The following is a 24,051-nucleotide window of genomic DNA, read 5'->3' as shown; positions in this document are numbered from 1 at the left end:
CTGATAAAGCCAACAAACAAGTTGATCCATTGCTTGATATTCGTATCACTCCATCTTATGTATTTAAAGTTATTTCCTGCTTAGAATCTTCTTCAGCTTATGGTCTGGACAACGTACCTGTTATAGTCTTTCAGAAGTGTTTTCCAGGGCTGTCATCTATACTTTCAAAACTATTTAACAAGTGCTTATCAGAGTCTTGTTTTCCAGCTTGCTGAAATGTGGTATCTGTTATCCCTATTTTCAAAAATTCTGGAGAGCGATCTGACTCGTCTATCTTTTGTCCAATTAGTCTTTTTACTATCATAAGCAATTTTTGAGTTTTTAATTTGAAAACGCTTAAGCTCTCATTCTGAATCTAATAACTTTCTGATCATCAAATGGATTTCGATCTTTTCATTCTACTGCTGAATTGTTAACAGTAGTAACTAATAGGTTTTATCATGCATTAGTTAGATTTGGAGAGGTTAAGGCTATTGCTTTGACATTTCTAAAGCTTTTCATAAAGTTTGGCATGCCAGCCCTCTCCATAAGCTCTCCTCTTACAGTGTATCAGGTAACATCTTTAAGATTATTGAATCCTTACTTACCAATTGTAGTATAAAAGTTCAATCCTTGGCCTTATACTTTTTTTAATTTACAATGACACTCTCCCAGAAATTCTCACATCTAAGATGGTATTGTTCGTTGATGATACTCTCATTTATTCTTGTCTTGATAAGAGGCCAAAACTTCTGATTTCATTTTAGCTTAAAAAGATCTCACTTCTGCTACAGCATGGAGCTCTCAGTGGCTGGTGAACTTTAATTCAGATAAAACTCATTATTTCCAACTGATTGTTATCGCAACAATGTAGATCTTCCTATATTTATGAGCGGTAGTGTACTCAATTAGTCATCTACTCTTTGTCTTCTTGGATTAACTCTTTTTTCCAATCTTACTTGGAAACTATACATCAAATCCATTGCAAAGTTAGCATCTGCTAAGGTTGCATCTCTTTATTGTGCTCTTCACTTTCTTACTCCGGATTCTATTCTGTATCTCTATAAATCTCACATCTGTCCTTATATGGAATACTGTTGCTATATCTGGAGCGGATTTTCGTAATGTTGCTTTTCTTTCAATTTTCTAGAAATACTATAATGGATGCTGCTCTAAAGAGCTGGCATTTCTTGTGCCTACTAAAATTCATCATCGTGTTACTCATCATTCAATTCTCAACATTTTATTCTGACTATTTCTAAGTGCTGCAAAAATTCTTATTCATCTAGTTTTTTTCCTCAAACATCAGTTCTTTGGAATTTGCTCCCTTCATCTTGTTTTCCTGATTCATATAATCTTCTAAGTTGACTGTTAATCATTAGAACAATAGAACCACTTCACAATGTTTAATTAGACTAATTAAACTGTGTATATACGTTAAAAGTTACTTTAATGCTGTGCGAGCTCAGTCACTAACTAGTGACTCCAACAATAAAATTTAAGTTTACCTTAATCTCTAGTATTCTGTTAGAAGTAATGTTTTCTTTTATGCATTTCCAAAGTATCCTCATCAATGTTTTAAAGTACTGCTTGCAGGAAGTAACTTCTTTTAACTACTCCAGGTCAAGTTCTTGGTCATCATGATCATCCTGCTACTGGTATTATTTAACTCAGTGCTACCTGTCCCATGCCCTGCTGCCTTTTATGGTTTTTTTTTTAGGCAATGGCTAGGAGCAATAAAGTCCAACCTAAGTTTCTTCTATCTTAGGCTCTTGGCTGAGTAAAGCCTAGAGATGTCTCAATAAAAATGCTCATCTCAGGCATGTGTTAAATGCAGCTGCTGTCTTGCAGAAGGCTTTCTAGGCAATGACTTTAGGGGTAAATAGAATTATTCTGTTTACCAGCCTCAAACCCCTTCTTCATCTATTAGGTTGGCATAAATGTAAACCTGTGTTACATTGTTTCCTGCCTAGAACAATGAATGCTGGATCTTCTTGACTCTACTCATAGGTTATTGCTTTTGCCTCATGAATAGTAGCTATGCAACTGGTGTGCATTGTCAAGGTCACATAAAGAGCCCTAAGTTACAACTTTGGGTTAATTAACAGGACTGAAACAACTGCATAACTCATTGCTTAGGAGGCTGTGCTCTATCTATGAATAAGTCAAGATCTCTTTAAACTTAAGTCATGCCAAAAGTATTTAAAATATTAAACATAAAAAACCATCCTCACCATCAACTGTTTTAATATATTTTTCACAAATATTAGTGGTCTTTGAAGTAACTTTTCATCAGTTGAATTGTACCACTTGCAAAGATAACCAGAATTGCTTGCTCTTTGTGAGACTATTTTAATTTCAGTTGTTCCTTTTTCAGATCTCAGTATTGATGAGTACTAGAGAGCCTATATACTCAGAGAGCAGACATACAGAAAGCAACGGCTATGTTTTTGCCAAAGTAGCAATTTACTTAAGTTTATTAATGTGATTCAATTATAAAACACATTATTTTTAAACATAAATTTGTTTTAAGAGTTTAAACTTTTTATCTTATTTATATATATATATACTGCAGTTTTTAAAAAAATTAATTATTAACACAAACTATTTGGCAAATAAATAATTGCTTTAAAAAAATCCTCAAAAATTACTTGTAATTTATAAGTGACTTAACATAAATTTAGACTTGACAAAAGTTTTCAAACTTTTTTTATAAATTAGATTTAGTTGAATCTAAACCTAAAAAGTCAATACATGCACTGTAATACCCTTGCTGCCAAGTTCAAAAGAATTTTTTTACTTCTTTTTTTTTTTACATAATAAATGCTTTTACTTAAAGCTAAATATTTCAAGTCTGAATGTTATAAACCTGTTTTCAAAATTTGATTTAGATTAATGAGAGTCAGAATACAAAGCTAAACTTTTAATTCGTTGATCAGTTTTAATTTGTTCTTCAATTGACTTTTTCTAAAAGTATAGCATTACAATATCTTCATGAAAAAAGTTATTGCTTAAAATCTAAATATTAGTTCCATTTGTAAAAAAAGAAATGCAAAGTTTATTTCATTAGCAAAAACTTCCCACCTTGTGCTCTTTGTATGTAACACACATTGTATAATCAGCACTTACTCTATTTTGTAAAATTGAGAATCAAAACAAATTAGGAAAATTCTTTCAATTTTTTTTTAACTCTAGAAATTATATAACCTGCAATGTTAAAGAATTTTGCTCAGCATTACTTAAGACTAAACTGGAGGTTTTATACCAATCTTTAAGTAAAACAAAATGCTTTTTTTGTTGTGGCTTGTGCACCTTATTATTAACTGTCAAAAAAACATAATAAAAGTTATACTATTGTATCGTATCTGTACTTTAATAATTTTTTTATTTTGGCCATTGCATATAAGTTTCAAGTTATTTTTAAATTGAAAAGCTATAAGAATTACTTGTTTTGCATGTACCAGTGATTTTTTATCGATATTTTGTTGATAAAACAACACCAGATGGAATAAGTTTCCCCCTTGTTTTTCCACTTTCATTATAAAATTTTTTTTAATTGTAATCTTAGTGATTTTTCAAGTTAAATGCTATAGCAGAATTTCGAGATAATCATTTGTCTTAACCATTTATCAATAATTAAGTTAAATCAAGCAGTTGTGAGTATAGAATCAACTTTTTTTATTCGAAATAAATTTTAAACCACAATTTACATTATGGTTTATTATATATGATACTTTTGATACTTTTGTTTTGTTGAAATGTTTTTCATCAAGATGCTTAGTTTATAACCAAACTTTAAATCCATACTTTCTTAAATATCAACAAGCTTGTTTAGGAAATTTGAATCTATAACTAGTGATAGAAGAATATATTTTTATTGAATCTTAGCTGTAATTATGAAATGGTTGTTACATAACAGAGATGTCCTTTTATTCTTTATTAAATATGGCGCATTCTCTAAAAAATCAATAGTACAAGTTGAGTTACACAGATGTTTAATTAAACTGGAAATGTTATTATTTTTAGTACAGCTTATAATCAAAGTTCTCCACATTAACTGGCTATTTGCACCCATATTAGAAGTAACACTATTAATTTTTAATTCTATTTCTTCAGTGTAATTTATTTTAGTGAGGATCTTTTTTAAAACACCTCTAAAAACAGAACTTCCAGTATATTAACATGCTACAGTTTATTTTCATCTTGTAGATATTCCTCTAAACATAAAAACTTTAGTAAGCTTGGCCTTAATGTTAGGTAGTGTAACAATTCTATGGTATTAGCTTGAGATGCATCATAGTTAACATTTTCAGTTATTAATATTTCATTAAGAATTAAATTCTTTTTCATGAATTTTTATGGCATTCACTTTAGTTTTCAAAACATTTTACTAATATTTAACAAAAATTTAGTAGTAAGTTTGTTTGCATTGTTATTTTTTGGCAAAAGCATGGCATCTAAAACCATAAAAATCGATCATCCAATCAAAAAACGATCACACACATGTCCCCACTCTGAGTATATAGGCTTTGATTCACAAAGACTCCAATAGTCACATGCTTGGCTTGGGATATACTTACACATCAGTTCACCTATCTGTTGAGAAATCAGGTTTGAATCCTCTGACCATTCTTTTATGTGATTCTGCTTAGTACCTCTTCACTCTATCACCTTTCTCTTTGTTCTTTATCATTCTCCTTCTTCTCAAGACTGCACTCTTTTTTATGTAATTTCTGATTAAATTGACTATGCCCTTTCACTTTATCCCTCTGCCAAATATTGTTGTTATTGGTGACTTAAATACTCATTACACTGAATGGCTTGCCTCTATTGATTGACTCTGCTGGTACTAAAGCCTATAACTTAGGCATTTCTTAATTTCTTACTCAGATAGTTAACTTTGTGACTTGTTTTACTCCTTACTATACCCTAAAGCTGACTGGGATTGTTTTCTTGGTTTTCTTTTTGAGGGTCTTTTAGTTGTCTTTTCTCTCTCCACTGATAAATGTGCCTCCTACATAGTCTTTTGTATCCAGGCAGGTATAGATGCTTTTATTCCTTTTCATCAATTCCAAGTCAAGCCTACTTTACTTTACAGTTTATTAAATCTCATATCTTATCTCAGAAGTTAGGCTCTAGAGATTTTTCAACAACGTTATTAACAAAGGTAAGTCTAACACTCCATCTCTAATTCATCTGACTGATCTTATTACATTTTCCAAGGATAAGGCACAACTGTTTGCAAAGAACCTTTCTTCTAGTTTGACTCTTGAATCTTATGCTCATATTTTTTCTGCGATTCCAATTAAACAGGTTAACCCATTGTTTGACATTCAAATTACTCAAGCCTTCGTTGCTAATGTCATATCTCAATTAAGCTCTTCTATGTTTTGTAGTCCGGAAAACATTCTTGTAATATTCTTACAAAACTGTTAACCAGAACTCTCTTCAGTTCTCTCTAAACTATTTAATAAGTGCTTGACTGAATCTTATTTTTCTGCCTGCTGGAAAATGGCGTCTGTGGTTCCAATTTTTAAAAACTTTAGTAAACCTTCTGACCCCTTCAACTATCTTCTGATAAGTCTTCTATCTGTTATTACCAAAGTATTTGAGTCTTTGATCAACAAATTTCTAACATCCCATCTGGAGTCAAATAACTTACTGTCAGACAATCAATACGGTTTTCAATCTTCTTGCTCTATGGCTGATTTTCAACTGCTGTTTCTACTGTTGAATTTGGAAAACATTCTGACCCCTCAAACTATCGTTCGATCAGTCTTCTCTCTATTATTACTTATTAACTTCTGGGGTACCTCAAGAATCTATTGTTGGTCCTATTATGTTTCCTATCTACATTAATGCTCTTTCTGACAACCTTACATCTAAAGTATTTCTATTTGCTGACGACTCAACTTTATATCCCTTTCTTAACAAAAAGTCTTCATGATAAAAATATATAGTTGTGTATAAAGTGTGCACTGCACAATTCCAATTTATGCATTAAATTAAAGCCTTTGTTTCCTTTTTCTTACTGAAAACATTTGAGTTCTGAAATTTTTTCCCAAAGTAATCTTGCCAAGAGTTTTTCAGGTTTTTACTTAAAATTATCAAATTTTTTTAATAAATAGTAACAACATTATTGTAACAAATTTTTTCAAAAGTTGATAATAGAAGCATAAATTCCAAAGCCTAATATAAGTAATTAAGATAAGCATCATAATTATTCTATCATAATTATCATAAATAACCAAATTAATCAAATAAACATAAACTCAAATATCATTAATAATATAATTCATATACTTAACCTATATAGAATAATCAAAATAGTTAGAAACTATTTTAGTTTAATACTTTGTTGTAATTTTTATAAGATTATTTTTTCAGGATGGATGGGACTCTGATTATTTTTACATTTGTAAATTTGATAAGACAACAAATATTTTGGATTCTGTTAAAGCAATCAAGATGGTGGGCAATAATGATAATGTTTCTGTTACATCTTTTGTAATCAGGTATCAAAATAATTTTGCATCAAAACTAATTTGTTTTATTTTTTAAATAAGGTAAACTAACAAGTAATACTAAAAGACACAATTTTATTCTTGTTGAGTTATGCCTACAAGAATAGAATAGTAAATGGATGTGAGCTTTGTGAATGATGACATGACTTATTTTTAAAAACTCATTTTAATAACTCCAATTCAAGCAATGAGTTTGTTTTCTTAAAATAACTTTTGATTAGTTATTTCCTTGAAACCAAGAAACTTTTAAATGTGTTTTAACACTAGCTTTAGGGTAGCATAAAAGCTGCAAAAAAGTGGATCATCAAGATCAACATAGTTCTCTTTTTATGGTCTAGTATTTTTACTTTGTCAGGTTGCAATTGACTTCACCATTCAATTGAAAAAGATGAGACTGGTTCTTGATGTCAGAAAAGTCTTTGCTTAGTAAAAGATCACAGTAAGAAAAATATTTTTTAAAGCACTTTACTCGATTTCCTTTTTTATTGCGGTTTTGAAAAAAGTTGGTCAAGGAACCTTTTTCTATTAAAATCTTTTAAAAAAGTTAAAGAGTTTTAAATAATTCTTTAAAGAAAATCTTGTTCCACTGTATAAAAATGAATGTTCCACATTCATAGATCAGGGTTATTGGTTACAATTTTACAGACAATTTTTATATACTTATTTTAATAGACACATTTTCCTTTAGACATTTTAATAAATAATCTTAATACATGTAGTTCATTTATGATTTCTTGTTTGACAACATAAATATGTAGACTAGCACACTAAGGACATCATCAAGGGCATAAAGTTAACACAGCACATAACACATGTTGCATACCAATTATTTAAAGTAATTTAATAATATTCTTATAGGCATGTAGCTTTTTACAAATTTCTCCTGATAAAGTAAATTCTTTGGACCCATACCATCAATGGTATACATCTTCATTTTTATGTTTCTGTAAAAAATTTCTTTTAAAGCGTTCTTGAAAATTTTTGACATCTTTATTTCTACTCCCCTGAGCTTCTTTAGATAAGAGGTCAATTGTAACCAACTTGTCTCTTTACTCCGACTTGTCTCTTACAACCTGGTGTGAATAGCAGGCATTAACTATTTAAAATGTGATACATATATCTTAAATGTATATTTGCAATATACTTCAAGTTTATCTTTGGTAATTGGGTGCTTACAGTACAACACAAAAATAGTGACTGGGGCCTGGCTAAAAATGGGACTTTTTACATAACCCATTAATAAATATATATAATATATATATATAACATATATAATATATATAACATATATAATATATATATATATATATTAATAATAATATTAATATATAGATATATAGATATATGTACATATATATATATATATATATATATATATATATATATATATATATATATATATATATATATATATATATGTATATATATATATATATATATAATATATATATATATATATATATATATATAATATATATATATATATATATATATATATATATATATATATATATATATATATATATATATATATGTATATAACCAATATTAAGTAAATTTTTATAGCATGGAGGGTAGATACAGTAAAAGGATGCATCTTTGCTGAATGACAAGCCAAGTGAGAATGAGTTTTGGTTGATCAATCTAGAGATGATAGTTCATTTGAGCAACAATCATGATAGTATTTATAGAAAAAAGAAATTTGTGCAATCTTACAACGATGGGAGAGTGGCTCAAGCTTTGCTAATAATACAGTAACTGACAACTTTAGCATAAAAAAAAAGAAATTAAAAATGTAAAATTTGAGAAAACCAGAAAACTTTCCTAAAGCCAAAAAAAAAAGTTAACATTCAAAACTTATTAAAATCAATTATTAAAAAGTTTTACCAGCCTTCAAGTTCAACTTGAAAAAAGCAACTTGAGAAAAAAAAAAAAATTCTGAATGCATGAAGCAAGCTTGAAATTTTTAGTTTTACTTTAAAGTGAAGATTGACTAATAAGGAGGGTTGATTTGGAAACTTTTTTGCCATTTTATTTAAAAACTTGGGCTGTATTGACCTAGATATGTTGTTGGCATCACTTTCATATAATCATCAAAAAAGAAATATTCTGTTAAAGATTTGTTTTATTCCACTTTAGATGCAGATTAATAGGATGGTTATTATTGTAGATCAGAAACAACAGGTGAATGATACAGAAGCAACGATAGAACCTTACAGCACTCCTAAAGTTACTGTAAATAAAGGAAAAATGGAGGCTTTTGAGAATGACTTTAATACTGAGGGTAGAAATTAAAATTTACTGATCTTAAAACTTTTATATAAAGAAAATAATATTAGAGAGAAGAATCGCTGGATAGTTCAGATCAGAGTGTTTTCTTGAGTTTTTAAATATTTGAAAGAGAGTTCTGGAGAAGGTTAGGTATAATTTTAAGATATTTTTTAGGTAAGATGCATTTGTGCATACATAATAGAGATATATATGGATGATGATGATGATGATGATGATGATGATGATGATGATGATGATGATGATGATGATGATGATGATGATGATGATGATGATGATGATGATGATGATGATGATGATGATGATGATGATGATGATGATGATGATGATGATGATGATGATGATGATGATGGCCCCGGCCCCTGTCAAATTTCAACCTCACTCACTACACACAAAGAAAATCTAGAATCTTTTAACAAGGTCTACATTATCACAAAGTTTTTTTTATCAACTACAAGTATCTCAGCAAGATTTTGTGGCTTCTAAATGTCTTTCTTGGTGAGTTTTCATCATTGGATGTATCAGAGCCTCTACTTTTTGAAAGATCAATAACAAGTTCAAGTGCATTTTTTATCTTTATTCTATTTTTCTTCATGCAACTTTTTTTCAACATACAACTAATTGTTTATTTTTCAGCTGTGTTTGCATGAAAAAATCCAAAATAGTTATATCCTTATCTTCTTTTTAGTCCAATATGTAACAGACATTAAAGACAAATGGGGATTTAATCCACAAAAATTGCAGACTTGATAAGAATTACTTAATGAAGAAAAAATAATTGAAGCTTTGCCATCAATTACAGCACATTCTAACTTACGCTTGACTTATAATGAGTCTAATGTAGTTGAGTTGAGCTCAGTTGACATAAAAAATTCATATTCTGCTTTAAAAATTTACTGGTTTTCTTTACCATATTGCATTTGAACAGGTTGACAATATTTGGTTGAGTATGTTTTGGGGTTAGTTCTTTGAACAACATCGGTTTCCTATTCTTTAAGTTGCACAGGTACTGTACACGAAAGAGACGAAGATTCTTCAATTGAAACTCCTCACCATTTTTAGTTCTCTGTTTATAAACATACTGTCCAGTTGAACAATCAAGTTTGGCTTTGCTTATAAGAAGGAGAGTTTTATAAGGCTCAGGTAATTTGGATTTATCTATGATTTTCCAAATCCTGTTTCACTGTAACCTATTATTCCTTGAAGATTTGAAGTAAAGGAGTAGTGAAAGAAGCATATTCAAAGGGACTGGTAAATAGAAGATTAAAAGTTTAAGGTTTGGATGGGTAACACTGCTATATGTGTGTATATATATAATGTTATATGGTTTGGGTGGGTTACCGTAATGCTACTTTATATATCTATATAAATATATATACATATATATATATATATATATATATATATATATAATTTTTGTCAATTTATTTTTGTTTATATACAACAGCTCACAAGATTTTTTTTAATGATATGGTTTTTACTATTTTTCTTTAAACATTTAAATAAAATTAAAATTTTTTTATTATTATTTCAGTTCTGCTGTTGGTTCAAATTATGTAATTATGGGTCTTAATGATGGTTCTTTACGAATGCAAAAGTTGCAGTCAAATTCATTTGAAAGCTTATCTTTTGAATATTGGTCTCTTAACATTCATGACAATCAATATGGAGTCATTACAAGTGTGGGTATAACTTTTGATAGCAGATATGTAGTTTCTGCAGGGGAAGATGGAAACCTGTTTGTTTTTAAATTTACTAAAGCATCACAAATGCAGCCATCGGTTTTAAATGTTGATAACAAGTTGAACTGGAATTTTAACTCTGAGCATGTTAAGCAAGTTTATGACATTAAAAACTTAAATCATTATAGGTACTTATTGAGATTTTGGATTTTACAGTTGTTCCTTAGAATCTTTCATCTTTAATTTATTCTCTTTATTTTTAACTTAATCATTAATTAGTATCTACTATTTTTAGCTTTTTAATAACCTCTTTTATTGATTAGTATTGAATTAATAATTATAATAATAATTTAACTAGTATTGAAATGGAAAAGCAAAAGGCTGAAAATGACAAGTTAATGCAACTAGCACACGAAAAGAAGGACAAAGTTAGAAATACAATATTTAACTTGAGGCAACAATTTAAAGCTTTAAAAATGAGAAATGAAGAACTTCCTTCATATATACAATTAAGTCCTGAAGTATGTCTTTTTTGCTGCTAATATACCCTAAAAGTATTGTTATTTTTTAACAATCAAATTGAAAATTTTAATTATGACAGTTTTGTTATTGTAATGTAATTATGTAAATTTTTTTAAATATTTAGCATAATTAAATATTTTTCTTTGATTATTTTAATATTTAAAAGGAGTTTATAATTGACACTCAAACACATGCAAATAATGAAGAGGAAACTAATGCAAAGGTTTATTTTTATTTATTATTAGGTTTTATTTATTATTAGGTTTATTTTATTTTATTATTATTGGTTTATTTTGTGCTATTATAAAAATTATTTTCATGTCTCAGTAAGTCTTGTTTGCATTAAAAAAATTAAATTCATATAGTTAATAGGCAACAATTGCACACAATATATTTACTTTTTAATGTTAATGTAAATTTATAATGTTGTTTGTAAATTAAATTGAATAAAAAAAATTTAGATTGAACAATTAAAAATTGAAATGGCGTGGGAGACAGAAAAGCATAGCATAGGATTGCATAAACTTCAAGCAAAGTATTTTTTTATTCTTTTGTTATTGCATAAATTTCAAGCAAAGTATGTTTTTAATTCTTTCATTTGGAAAATATTTTTCAAGAATTTAGGTAAACTCATTATGAGATTCTATAAAAAAACATGTAAATGTTTTGACAACATACACATCAAAAAAATCCTCTTTATTTATAACTTAGAAGAATATGGTACCATAAAGAAAAGGTCAATGAGAAAAGGATCATTTGTAACCATTAAATATGAGTGGGAATACTTCAAAGATGAAAGGAGAATTATTTTTTTTTTTAAAGATGTGATAAGGCTCATGTAGGATCTTAAAGTTAAGAGAGCATTCAAGTAGTACATCAGCATTGCTTATTAATTTTTTTTTCTTTTTTGACTTCCCACTCAGTTACAGTTTTACTAAATTCTGATTATAGCTCTAATTTGTTTCAAGATTTTTAAAACAGTTTATTTTTTCCTTCAAAATAATTTAAAATTTTGATATGTAAGTTTATTGCTTATTTTTGATGTTTTTATTTTTTGTACATTTATCTACACCTTTTATGTTTTTAATAATTAAAGTTGTAAATATTTAGTATATTAATATGTGCAAAAATTTTATAAACATTTTTTAATGCTCACTGAAATCAAGCTCACTGGTTTTGCTGTTTATATATTTTTCCATGCTTTATATAAGATTACTTTCTATATATGTTTGTGTGCCACAAAATTTGAAATCAATTTTTGAAAGCTTTTTTCTCAACCAATTTTGCTCAAATTTTGCACACTTAATCATTTTCGATGACAATACAAGGAAATGGAAAAATTTGACCAAAAAAAGTTAATTAAGTTAACAAAAATTTAATTTGTATTTCCCTATAAGAACACTGAATTAATAAAAAAAAAATTTAAAAACGTAACAGTAATTTTTCCTTCTACAAAAGATAACAAAAAAAGAATTTCTAGGCCCAATAGAATTCTGCTTGCATAAAGCATGGATTTGAAAAAAGAATTTTTTTTTGATTTACTAGTTTTAAATTGAAATTAAATTAGTTAGGTATTATAATTGATAAACTATTCTGTTGATGACTAATAAGATAGGTAACTGTAGATAAGCCATTCATAATCATAAATTGAAAAATGATCAAAATGATATTAATCTAGAATGATCTAGAATTAGTTCAAGAAGGGTAACTATTCGGAATTTAAAATTTAATCCTTTTTGCAAATCTATAAAAATTAAAAAACCAGCATGACAATTGTTACTTTTGTATGTTGGACATTTTCAAGGACAAAAATATAAGGTTAGCAAGTTAAGGTTACTCTATCCAAGAGTATCCTTCATAGCACCAGCTTTAGGCAAAAACTAACTTTTTGTTTCTACACTACCAAATCAACAGAAATATGTGCATGCTACTCTGAAGCCAAATAAACTTGACGGTTACTGTGAGTTTAAGGAACAAAACACATATTATTTCCTTAATCAACAAAAAAACTGTGTACCTAGTATATGATGGTTAAAAGACCTGTGAGTAGCATGTAAAAATAAGAAGTTGATAGTTTAATATCTTGGAGTCAAATGTTGAGTTTCCATTTCAATTAGTTCATCTAAAAGAAGGCTTTTTGAATTTTAGATAAAATTTAAGGACTCAACATTCCTTTTTCTTTTCTGGTTAATTACATTCTAAAAAAAGGTAGAAATTTCTACTTCAGGGTTGGATATGTGATATACCCTTAGTAAATATAATTTTCTATCATCTAATGTAGAAAAATATAACATTAAGGTAGAAAATTATTCCTTTAAAGTAAAAATTGTATGACAAATCATTATTTTTAACATAATTTTCTACGTTGGAAGGTAAAAAATTATACTTCACTAAATGTACATCACATATCCTACCCTAAGATAGAAATTTCTACCTTTTTTTATAGTGTAGAACCAAGTACTTAAATTTAAATTACATAAGGATCTATATACTTAAATTACATAAGGATCTATATTTATTTGTATTAATGGGTTATTAAGATGTTAGTATGTTGTCAAGATATTTGTACATTGTCAAGATATCAGTATGTTGTCAAGATATTAGTATGTTGCCACAATATCAGTATGTTGTCACGATATCAGTATGTTGTCAAGATAATTGTATGTGGTCAAGATATTAGTATGTTGTCAAGAAATTAGTATGTTTTCAAGATATTAGTATATTGTCAAAATATTTGTATGTTGTCAAGATATTAGCATATTGTCAAGACAATAGTATGTTGTCAAATTGCTATATCGAAGATGTCTTGATTAACAATAAAGATTAGTAAATATAATTTAATTTAAAAATTGCTATATTTTAAAACCCTGAATACTTATTACAATAAAAGAATTTATAATAAGATCTTCATTGAAATGCATTTTCTTTTTGAAAAAATAATTTAAATGTCTCTTCTTTCTGAAAAACTATTTTATGAAATTTTATTTGTTTTAACAATTTTTATTGTCAAGGTTTTAATTTTTATTTGATCAATTTTAGATAAACATGACATAACAAATTAACTATTGCTTTTTTTTGAGAGGTTCTTAAAGTTAAAAGTAGTCTTGAGGATTAGGATCAACATGGTCACCCTGCTGTTTGTAATATGTGACCTAGTATAATCTGCCTTATGTCTTGTTGCCTTTTAGGATTTGCCTTTCTAGGTTTAAGAAAGATTAACTCTGACTTAAAATATTCCTTACCTTGGAGCTCTTGGTTTAGTAAAGGCTCGTTTTAATAAAAATACTCATCCTGGGTGAATGTTAACTGCATTTATCTATAGGCTTGTAAAAACCTTCTAGACAAAGAATTTAGAGTTAAGCAGAAAATTTTTGTTGGCAATCTTTGTTCTCCTTCTTTATCTAATATTTGCTGGTAACACAACTTTATACTCTAGTTTTGATAAAAAGTGATCTTGAACCTTATGACCTTATAGAATTTGATCTAATAGAATAGGCTGTTTATCTTGAATTTGATCTCTCTTTCATGACAGCTTAGGGTTAATAATTATTGCAGTGTTAAATATTCTACATCATGCTTTGGAATTCTCTCCTGTCTTCGGTTCGTGTTTGTTGAGAGTTGATAGAGAGTTATAACCACAATTAAGTAGCCTCCTCATCTGTAGTGGCCTTCTCGGTCTTGGGGAAGTGAATTAAAAAAAAAATCATGCATTGAAATTCTCTCCCATCTTCAACACACACAAGTTGCAGTTTTTTAAGTCTTTTGTCAAAAATCTTTCTTGTTCTTTTTGTTTTTGTTCTTTTTACAAATTTTTTTGTTTGTTTTCTGTTAACTTCCAACTTGAAAAAAAAAGTTTAATTTAAAAAAATAAAATTATTGATATCTTACATTGATAAATATTGAAACTACGCAGCATGAACTTTTAAAAGAAAAAAGTGAAAAATACATAAAAAAAATTCAACTTTCATAAATAAATAATATCTAAAATCAAAAACACTTTTTTTTTTTTTAAATCTAGTAATTAGTTATAATATAATTTTTATTATAATTTAATTATAACTTAAATCCAATTATATAACCATAAAATTAAATAAATCTAAAATTATATAACAATAAAATTATATAACCATAAAATTAAGAATTACAAATTTAATTATAATTTAAAAAATTAAATTTGGTGTTGCTCATATAGTTAAAAACTAGTCAATAGAGAAATTATGAAAAATTATGAAAAAATTATGAAAAAATTATGAAAAATTATGAAAAAATTATTTAAAAAATTATTAGAAATAACCATGACTATATATATTCTTTTTTGTTCTCATCTTCTGTTACAAAAAAATCATTTTTAAAAACAAACTGAAAACTTATTTTTTTGTAAAAAATATTATTTTCTTTACTTGTTATGCTAGATACTTTTATTTATGTTTTAATTTTTTAGTTATTTGTATTAAAGCTATATCCTTTAGTTCATACACCGACTAAGGGTTTGGGGTGGGTAGGAAAGAAGTAAACTCCTTAACTTTAGTACCACCTTACACTTGAAAAAAGTGAACTCGTATAAAAGCAAAAAGTTTTTTAAAGCTTTTTGTTTTTGTTTTTCAGGTATAAGAACATGATTGAGTATGAATTAATTATTCTCCATGCATTCATATCTGGGCAGTCAGTGAGCTCGTTCCGTCTAAATAAATTGGAAGGCAGTTTTTATTCTTTGGCACAAAATCAGCGTAAAGAAAACGCAGGTATTTGTTCTAAATCGAATTTCTTACCTTGATTATTATAAATGATGTCTTTTCTGTTTTGACTACTGTTTCTTTATATTTTAAAATGACTTGAAACATTGCAGCTCAATCTAGTCGTAAAATTTCCGTTGGATTTCGTGGACCCATAAAACCTACGCAGTTAGAAAAAGAAACAAAAAGCAATCTCTCTCTTATTAGTGAAAAGTCTGTGCAAAAACTGGATAGTAAGATAGCAAAAATAATTGAAAAAGCAGAAGAAAGAAAACAAAAAAGAGTGAATAGGCAAAAAGAGGTTTGTTGAATTTTTTGACTTGGTTGTTTTGTTTTATGGTTTTATGGTTTGGTTGTTTTATGGTTTTATGGTTTAGTTGTTTTGATTATAGTGTTAAAGTTATGTAATGTAGTTTTTTCTTTTTCAAAGTGGGAAGAGTTTTACAAGAGTAAGCCTGACAAAACTTACGAGGATCCAGATGATCTACAAACAATTAAACTTGCAGAACAGTCCATAGGAGATTTTAAGCTAAAAACAGCAGATGATTATGTTGTACCCGAGCATCAAAGAGTAAATGCTGAAAAGAAATCAGCTCAACTGCTTGATCTAATGCAAAAGGTTGTTTAATTCTTCTTTATTTTCAAAATAATTTGAATTAAATATGAATTAAATAAATATACTTTAATATTTTCACTTAGATACATGACATAAAAAAATCTTTCAATGATCAAGTAGTTGGCCTAAGAGACAAGAAGTTGAATGTTTCTGAAGAAGTATGTTTTTTTATTTATGTTTTATTTTTTCTATAATCAATTGATAATTTTGTTTCTACATACACAATAGAGAATTTTAAAAAGTTTTATTATTTTCATAGTTAAGGAGCTTAATTGAAGCTACACTAAAAATAGAAGACAAACTTGGTGATGTTTCTCATTTGCCTGAAATTATATTTACACATGATGAAGAAGTACCAGAGAAGTGATTCTTTTTTAGAAAATAAATTTTTTTTAAATACTTTAGAATGTGTAATGACGTTGTTTAACATGAAGTTGATTTTTATAGAAAGTATAATTTTACAAAGGAAGATTTATTGAAGTTTTCTAAAGATGTTCTTGGTATTGACAATACATTAAAATATGAAGCAAGTGTACTTATTTAAGAAAATACTTATTTATAAAAAAATAATATTTCTAGTTTGGATTTGTTTTCTTATGCTTTAATTTATTTTTTTTTAATTTTTAATTTTTGTTATTAAATCTTCACATAAATATATAATTTAAATTGATTAGTGTTCATTAGATGTTGTTATATTAATTGTTATTTTTAAGTTATTATTAATTTTTTTAGAGTGATGCAATTCAAATAAGTAACAAAAATGTTACCATAACAACAGAACCAAATATGACTGATTTCACAAAGTTTTGTATATGTTTGCAGTCTGACTCAAACTTTCAGTGTAATGCAACACAAAAAAATCGCTCACCTTTAGAAGTTGCAATTGAGAAAGAAGAAGTTATACGGTGTCTATAATATTTGTTCTTATCCCTCATTTGAAAAAAATGTTTTCTTTTCTTACATTTATTTATTTTTAGTTTTCTTTAGGTTATCATACAAAAGAGATGAGCTTTTAAAAAAAATCAATGAGAAAATATCTTTGTTTGACAATGAATTACTTGAACTTCAAAAAACAAAAATTTCTCTTGATGTGATTATGAAAAATGCTGAATTGAGGTTTTTATTTCAACTTTTATTTTAAATAATTTTCTTAAGTTTTTTTGAAAAAATAAAAATAAACACTGCCTGACAAAAGTTTACAGTCACTCGGCAAAAATGAAAAAAATTAAAATAAAAAATAAATTAATTACATTTAGCCGAATTTTAGCCAAAACAAAAAAATCTACCTTTTAAAATCTATCTTTTTAAATCTACCTTTTTAAATCTATGATAAAATTAAACAAGTTTATGCAAAAAACACGGGTGGATTTTTTGACAAAAAAAAATAAAAAAACTTTTTTTTGTCAAAAAATCTTCCTATTGTTTTTATTACTGCACTTACAAGTTTTGGCCTAGTTTTGATTAATTTATCTAAAAAATTTGAGAAATGTCTTTCCTTTTAATTCGTCTAAAAAAAATACTCTCTAAAGGATCGTCCATAAATTATGTAACACAAAATATATTTTAAAAACAAAACTAGGAGATATATAGCACTTTTACATGACAATTTTCATTAAACTTAATGGGCTATTTTGATTTGCAATCAAGCATGTTCGAGCAACCTTATAGTACAAAAATAAAGAAAATGTTATATATTTTGCATTATTCATTTCAAAAACACATAAGTAATCAAATAATTTTATGACTTTTAAACAATTTTAAAATATATATGTATATACGTGTGTGTGTGTATATATAATATATATATATATATATATATATATATATATATATATATATATATATATATATATATATATATATATACATACATATATATATATATATGCATATATATATATATATATATATATATATACATATATATATATGCATATATATATATATATATATATATATATATATATATATATATACATATATATATATTTATTTATATATACATATATATATATATATATATATATATATATATATATATATATATATATATATATATATTTATTTATATATATATATATATATTTATATATATATATATATATATATATATATATATATATATATATTTATATATATATATATATATATATATATATATATATATTTTTATATATATATATATATATATATATATATATATATATATATATATATATATATATCATATATTATCATATAAAGGAGAAAACTTACTTAATAAAAGATAAGAAATAATATCAGTGCCGACATTCAAAAAAATTTTTACTATCCTTATTCGACACTGGGGACTAAAACCTTTGATGTCTTTTTATTTTGTTTTGTTATGTTTTTGTAACGTCAGAACTCGTTCCACCGTAATTTTAATTTGTGATTTTTAAATGGTTTTTAAGTAACGAAATACACAATGGCTGATGATTGCCGAAAGGCATGAAACTCAGAGTTCTATCAAAAGTTGTTTTTATTCATTTTATATAAATAAATAAATATTGCTCTATTATTAAATAGTATTGAACACTCTTAAACGCACAAGAACATTTGTATTATTATTACTATTATACCATAGTAATACATTATCTATTTTGTATATATATATATATATATATATATATATATATATATATATATATATATACATTCAGCAATGCCAACCTAACTACGGACCTGACAGTGATTAAGGTTGGCATTTTTTTGCCAATATCAGAATTTTAAAATTTATTAATTATTTTTATTAAAATTTATTAAAATTAAGTTAAATAAAACTTAGTTTATTTGCTATTTCAAATAAATCAAAAAGGTTATTCCAAACAAAATAATAAAGAAAAAATGGAATAAAGAATGTTTTATTTCAAATCTAAATAAAATAAAAACAACAAACCAAACTTTTTTTTTTTAATTTCTAAACAAATAAATTTAAAAAACAAAACATCAAAATGAATGTTTAATTACTTCTACTACTACTTTAAAAACTTTTAAATGAAATAAATCAGCAATTTTAATGTTTTATTTTATTTATTACATTTAGAAATTAATTAAAAATAGTTAATAAATAGACATGATAAATCACTATATATTGTTTTATGTGGAAAGTTTTTTGATAAAAGTGAAACAAAAGGGTTATTTTTTTTTTTTTTTTCCATGCTTTATATAAGGTTACTTTCTATATATGTTTGTGTGCCACAAAATTTGAAATCAATTTTTGAAAGCTTTTTTCTCAACCAATTTTGCTCAAATTTTGCACACTTAATCATTTTCGATGACAATACAAGGAAATGGAAAAATTTGACCAAAAAAAGTTAATTAAGTTAACAAAAATTTAATTTGTATTTCCCCATAAGAACACTGAATTAATAAAAAAAAAATTTAAAAACGTAACAGTAATTTTTCCTTCTACAAAAGATAACAAAAAAAGAATTTCTAGGCCCAATAGAATTCTGCTTGCATAAAGCATGGATTTGAAAAAAGAATTTTTTTTTGATTTACTAGTTTCATTGTCTTCATCATTATTGTTATTTTTTTTTTATTTGATAAACTTTAGTTTCCTTTGCTTGCATTTGTTTAATAAGTTGAACCATTTTGTTTCAATTATCTGCAACACTACAATCCATGATTACAAATCTGTTCTAAACATTATCAAACATATCACAAGTATGTGAACAATGAACAGACATATAAGATTGCATGCATTTGATTTCTCTGAATTAAATAAAAACACTTCTGAAAAAAATATTAGGGAGGAAGTTATTATAAGAATCAGGGTATTAGCCAGCCCAATTCACCGCATATACCCATTTGGTTTAAAATTCCCAAAATTCAATGACCTTTTTTTTTTTGAAATAAAAAATTTTAAATAATAAACTTTTAATGATAATATTAATAATTTTAATAATAAACAATTTTAATAATAATATTTTAATAATAAAAGTTCCCAATATTTTGTAAAATAATAACAATAAATATGCCCAATATTACAAAAACACAGTAAAAAATATATTCCTGGCTAACACAAACACACAAGTATATCATATAATTAAGCATAATAAATAAAATTAATTTTTTTTTAATCAATTTTTTATTTTTACGTATTTTTGTTAAATTTAAAGTAGTACTAAACAAAATTATTTGTTATATGTCATTGGCATATTCGTTAGCATGCGGTAGTGGTGTAGTGGCAAAGGGCTCGCTTCATAAGCAAGAGGTTCCGAGTTTGATCCCCACCATGTCCTTGGTAGTACCGTGCTCAACTTGTTTCTATGCGCAGCGGCTTTGTTCAACAAAGGTTCGTGTTTCGGAGTTATAGAGTTGAGAGAGGGTAATAACCACAAATAAGTAGCCTCCTTGTCTGTAGTGGCCTACTCAGCCTTGAGGAGGTGAATTAACTTAAAAAAAAAATTTGATTTCCACAGTATACTATGGATACCAAAATTTAAATTCAACAAGTTTTTGTTCTTTTATTTATTGCTATTCTTGTAACTGTTGTTTATAATCTTTAGTACCTGCTTTATTAGAAAAATATACCTGATTAGTTAGACATCTCTTTTCTTAGTTAGACATCTGTATTTGTTTCATTCAAGATACTTATTTACTTTTTTTTTTTAATTACTTTGTTATAAAATATTAGATTAATATTATTTATATAATTTTTGTTATATGTTATATAACAACCATATATATGGTTCAATTTTTTTTTATTATTTATTTTTAATTATACATAATTTTAATTTTTAATTAATATATAATATATCAATAGTTTTATATTATAAACATTTACAGTTTTTTATATTTAATTGAGTTATTTATTTTTTTATAGACAAATAACATTGTTTCAAGAGTTAATGCTTCTGAAAGATTTTGAAAAACGGGAGTTGGATCTTGCTGACAAAGTGAATAGTAAAGTTCAAAAAAAAGAAGAAATCGAAGAAAAGGTACTTTGCATCCTGTATATATATATATATATATATATATATATATATATATATATATATATATATATATATATATATATATATATATGTATATATATATATATATGTATATATATATATATATGTATATATATATATATATATATATATATATATATATATATATGTATATATATATATGTATGTATATGTGTAAATATATATATATATATATATATATATATATATATATATATATATATATATACATATATACATATATACATATATACATATATACATATATATATATATATATATATATATATATATATATATATATATATATATATATATATATATATATATATATATATATATATATATATATATATATATATATATATATGTATTGTATTTATAGTGTATATATGTGAATAATGAAAATATCTTTATAATATCATGTATAATATTGTATATTTAAAAGAGTGCTCAATAGATAAACTAGAGCTATATGTTACTGCTACCCGCAGTACCATGAATTAGCTAAATGTTAATGTTTATAATATAATAAAATATTATATATTTATCAATAAATTGATCAAATAAATATAAAAAAAAATCCTAAATCAGTTAACTTCCATGATGTCACCTTTAACTTAGCCCAAAACACCCATAAGCCTTTCATAAAACCCAACGATAATCTTCAAGGTATAACAATCACAAATCATCATTAAGTAATGTTAGGTTAAAAAAGTCCACCGTCTTTTCAAACTTCGTCTGAGATTTGAAAACAATTTTAACGAAACTCCTATATTAACATGATGTCTGTACCCCCCTACTCAAGTATTTCAAAAAGGTGGCCACTATGTCTATATGAGAAATTTGCTATTATATCGTATCCAAAACCTGATGAACTGCTAAATAAAAGAACTGAAATTATTTTTCAACATCTTCGCCTCCAACAAGGCTGCAAACAACCACTATAAGAGTTGGAAGTTACTGTTAGAGAAAAAAAGAAGTTTGAAGAGCAAGATAACAATTGACAGACAACTTAAAAGATTGCAAATTATATGAATCAGGACAGCAGAATGAAGGAAGCGAATTCCATAGAATTGATGTTTGAGGAAAATAACTAGATGAGTAAAAGTTTTTGAAGCACTTAAGAACAATCACAGCAAAAGGATGAGACTTAATTGAATGATGAGTAACACGAGAATGAGTTTTAGTAGATGGCACAAGAGACGCTAGCTCTTTAGAGCAGTGCCCATTATAGTGTTGTTAGAAAAGAGAAAAAGAAGCAACATAACAACAATGTGATAATGGTTAGGGGTTGGCTGCATAAGCAGGTTCAACTATGTTTACAATGCGTTTTTGCACCTTGTCTAAAAGAGAAAGGTCATCATTTGATCTGCACCATATATGGCAATAGTATTCCATACAAGGATGGATTTGAGATTTATAGAGATAAAGAATAGAATCCGAAGTAAGAAAGGGGCAAGCACACTAAAGAGATGCAACCTTAACAGATGCTAATTTTGCAATTGATTTGATATATGGTTTCCAAGAAAGATTAGAAGTAAGAGTTAATCTTAGAAGATGAAGGGCAGATAACTCATTAAGTACATTACCATTCATAAATTTAGAAAGATATGAATTATTGCGATAACAATTGGCTGAAAACAATTGGGTATTATCTGAATTAAAGTTCACCAGGCACTGTGAGCCCCATACTATAGTAGAAGTGATATCCTTTTCAAGTGCTCCCTCTAAGCAATCAGTGAGTGTTAAATAAATGGTAGTATCATCAGTGAACAATGCCACCTTAGATGTGAGAATATCTGAAAAATCGTTAGTGTAAATTAAAAAAGTATAGGGCTAAGAATCGAACCTTGAGGAACCTTTGAAGATTACAGGATATGAAGAAAAATGCTGTCTTCGAGGATACAAGTTGTCCTCGAGTCCACTGAAGACATTCATACTACAAAAAGATGTTACCAGATACACCATATGAAACTGTGATGAAAGCTTATGGAGAAGAACAGCATTCCAAACTTTATCAAAAGCTTTAGAAATGTCAAGAGCCATAGCGTTAACCTCTCCACCTCTATCTAAGGTGAGTAAAAAAATAAGAATAAAACCTATTGGTTATTACTGTCAGCTAATCAGCTGTAGATTGAGAAGATCGAAATCCAATGGTGATCAGAAAGTAAGTTATTAGATTCAAGATGAGAGATTAAATGTTTGTTAATTTTATTGATTGACTCAAAAACCTTTTTTGTGATAAGAAGAAGACTAATGGTACTGAAGTTAGACAAGCCAGATCGCTCTCCAGACTTAAAAATAGGGACAACAGATGTTGCTTTCCAGCAGGCTGGAAAACAAGACTCTGGTAAGCACTTGTTAAATAGTTTTGAAAGTATAGACGATAGCTCCGGAGAACACTTCTATAACAGGTATGTTGTCCGGACAACATGCTTTAGAAGACTCTAAGCAACAAATCACTTTTATATGATACAGATGCTGGAGTGATACGAATGTCAAGCAATCAATCAACCTGTTTGTCAGCTATATCAGGTAGAACGCAACTAGTGGAATCAAGAGATGATATTGATAAAAAGTTCTTAGCAAACAGTTCAGCTTTGTCTTTAGATGAGGTGATAAAGTCTGAACCATACAAGAGAGGTGGAATAATAGACTTGCCCTTTTTATTGTTACTGTTAATGATTCTCCAGAAGTCACGAGAGCCTAATTTTTGTGATG

At 26.6% G+C, this 24,051-nt stretch overlaps 1 protein-coding gene across 1 annotated transcript in view; it reads left to right on the top strand.

The window, feature by feature from the left end:
- The window catches only part of LOC101241763 (cilia- and flagella-associated protein 44), a 101,925-nt gene that overhangs the window by 48,406 nt on the left and 29,468 nt on the right, over positions 1–24,051 (top strand). Inside the window, exons 17-30 of the mRNA XM_065788459.1 lie at positions 6,367–6,494; positions 10,327–10,662; positions 10,833–10,995; positions 11,163–11,219; positions 11,458–11,531; positions 15,602–15,738; positions 15,843–16,030; positions 16,160–16,348; positions 16,429–16,503; positions 16,605–16,708; positions 16,793–16,871; positions 17,078–17,250; positions 17,333–17,461; positions 21,195–21,309. Coding sequence (XP_065644531.1) covers positions 6,367–6,494; positions 10,327–10,662; positions 10,833–10,995; positions 11,163–11,219; positions 11,458–11,531; positions 15,602–15,738; positions 15,843–16,030; positions 16,160–16,348; positions 16,429–16,503; positions 16,605–16,708; positions 16,793–16,871; positions 17,078–17,250; positions 17,333–17,461; positions 21,195–21,309 — 1,947 coding nt within the window. The remainder of the gene's footprint in view (positions 1–6,366; positions 6,495–10,326; positions 10,663–10,832; positions 10,996–11,162; positions 11,220–11,457; positions 11,532–15,601; positions 15,739–15,842; positions 16,031–16,159; positions 16,349–16,428; positions 16,504–16,604; positions 16,709–16,792; positions 16,872–17,077; positions 17,251–17,332; positions 17,462–21,194; positions 21,310–24,051) is intronic.

Source organism: Hydra vulgaris, chromosome 01 (genome assembly GCF_038396675.1).
Source record: "Hydra vulgaris chromosome 01, alternate assembly HydraT2T_AEP".
Lineage (NCBI taxonomy): Eukaryota > Metazoa > Cnidaria > Hydrozoa > Anthoathecata > Hydridae > Hydra > Hydra vulgaris.
Note: the sequence above shows the minus strand (reverse complement) of the source record. Positions and strands in the feature narration are given on the sequence as shown.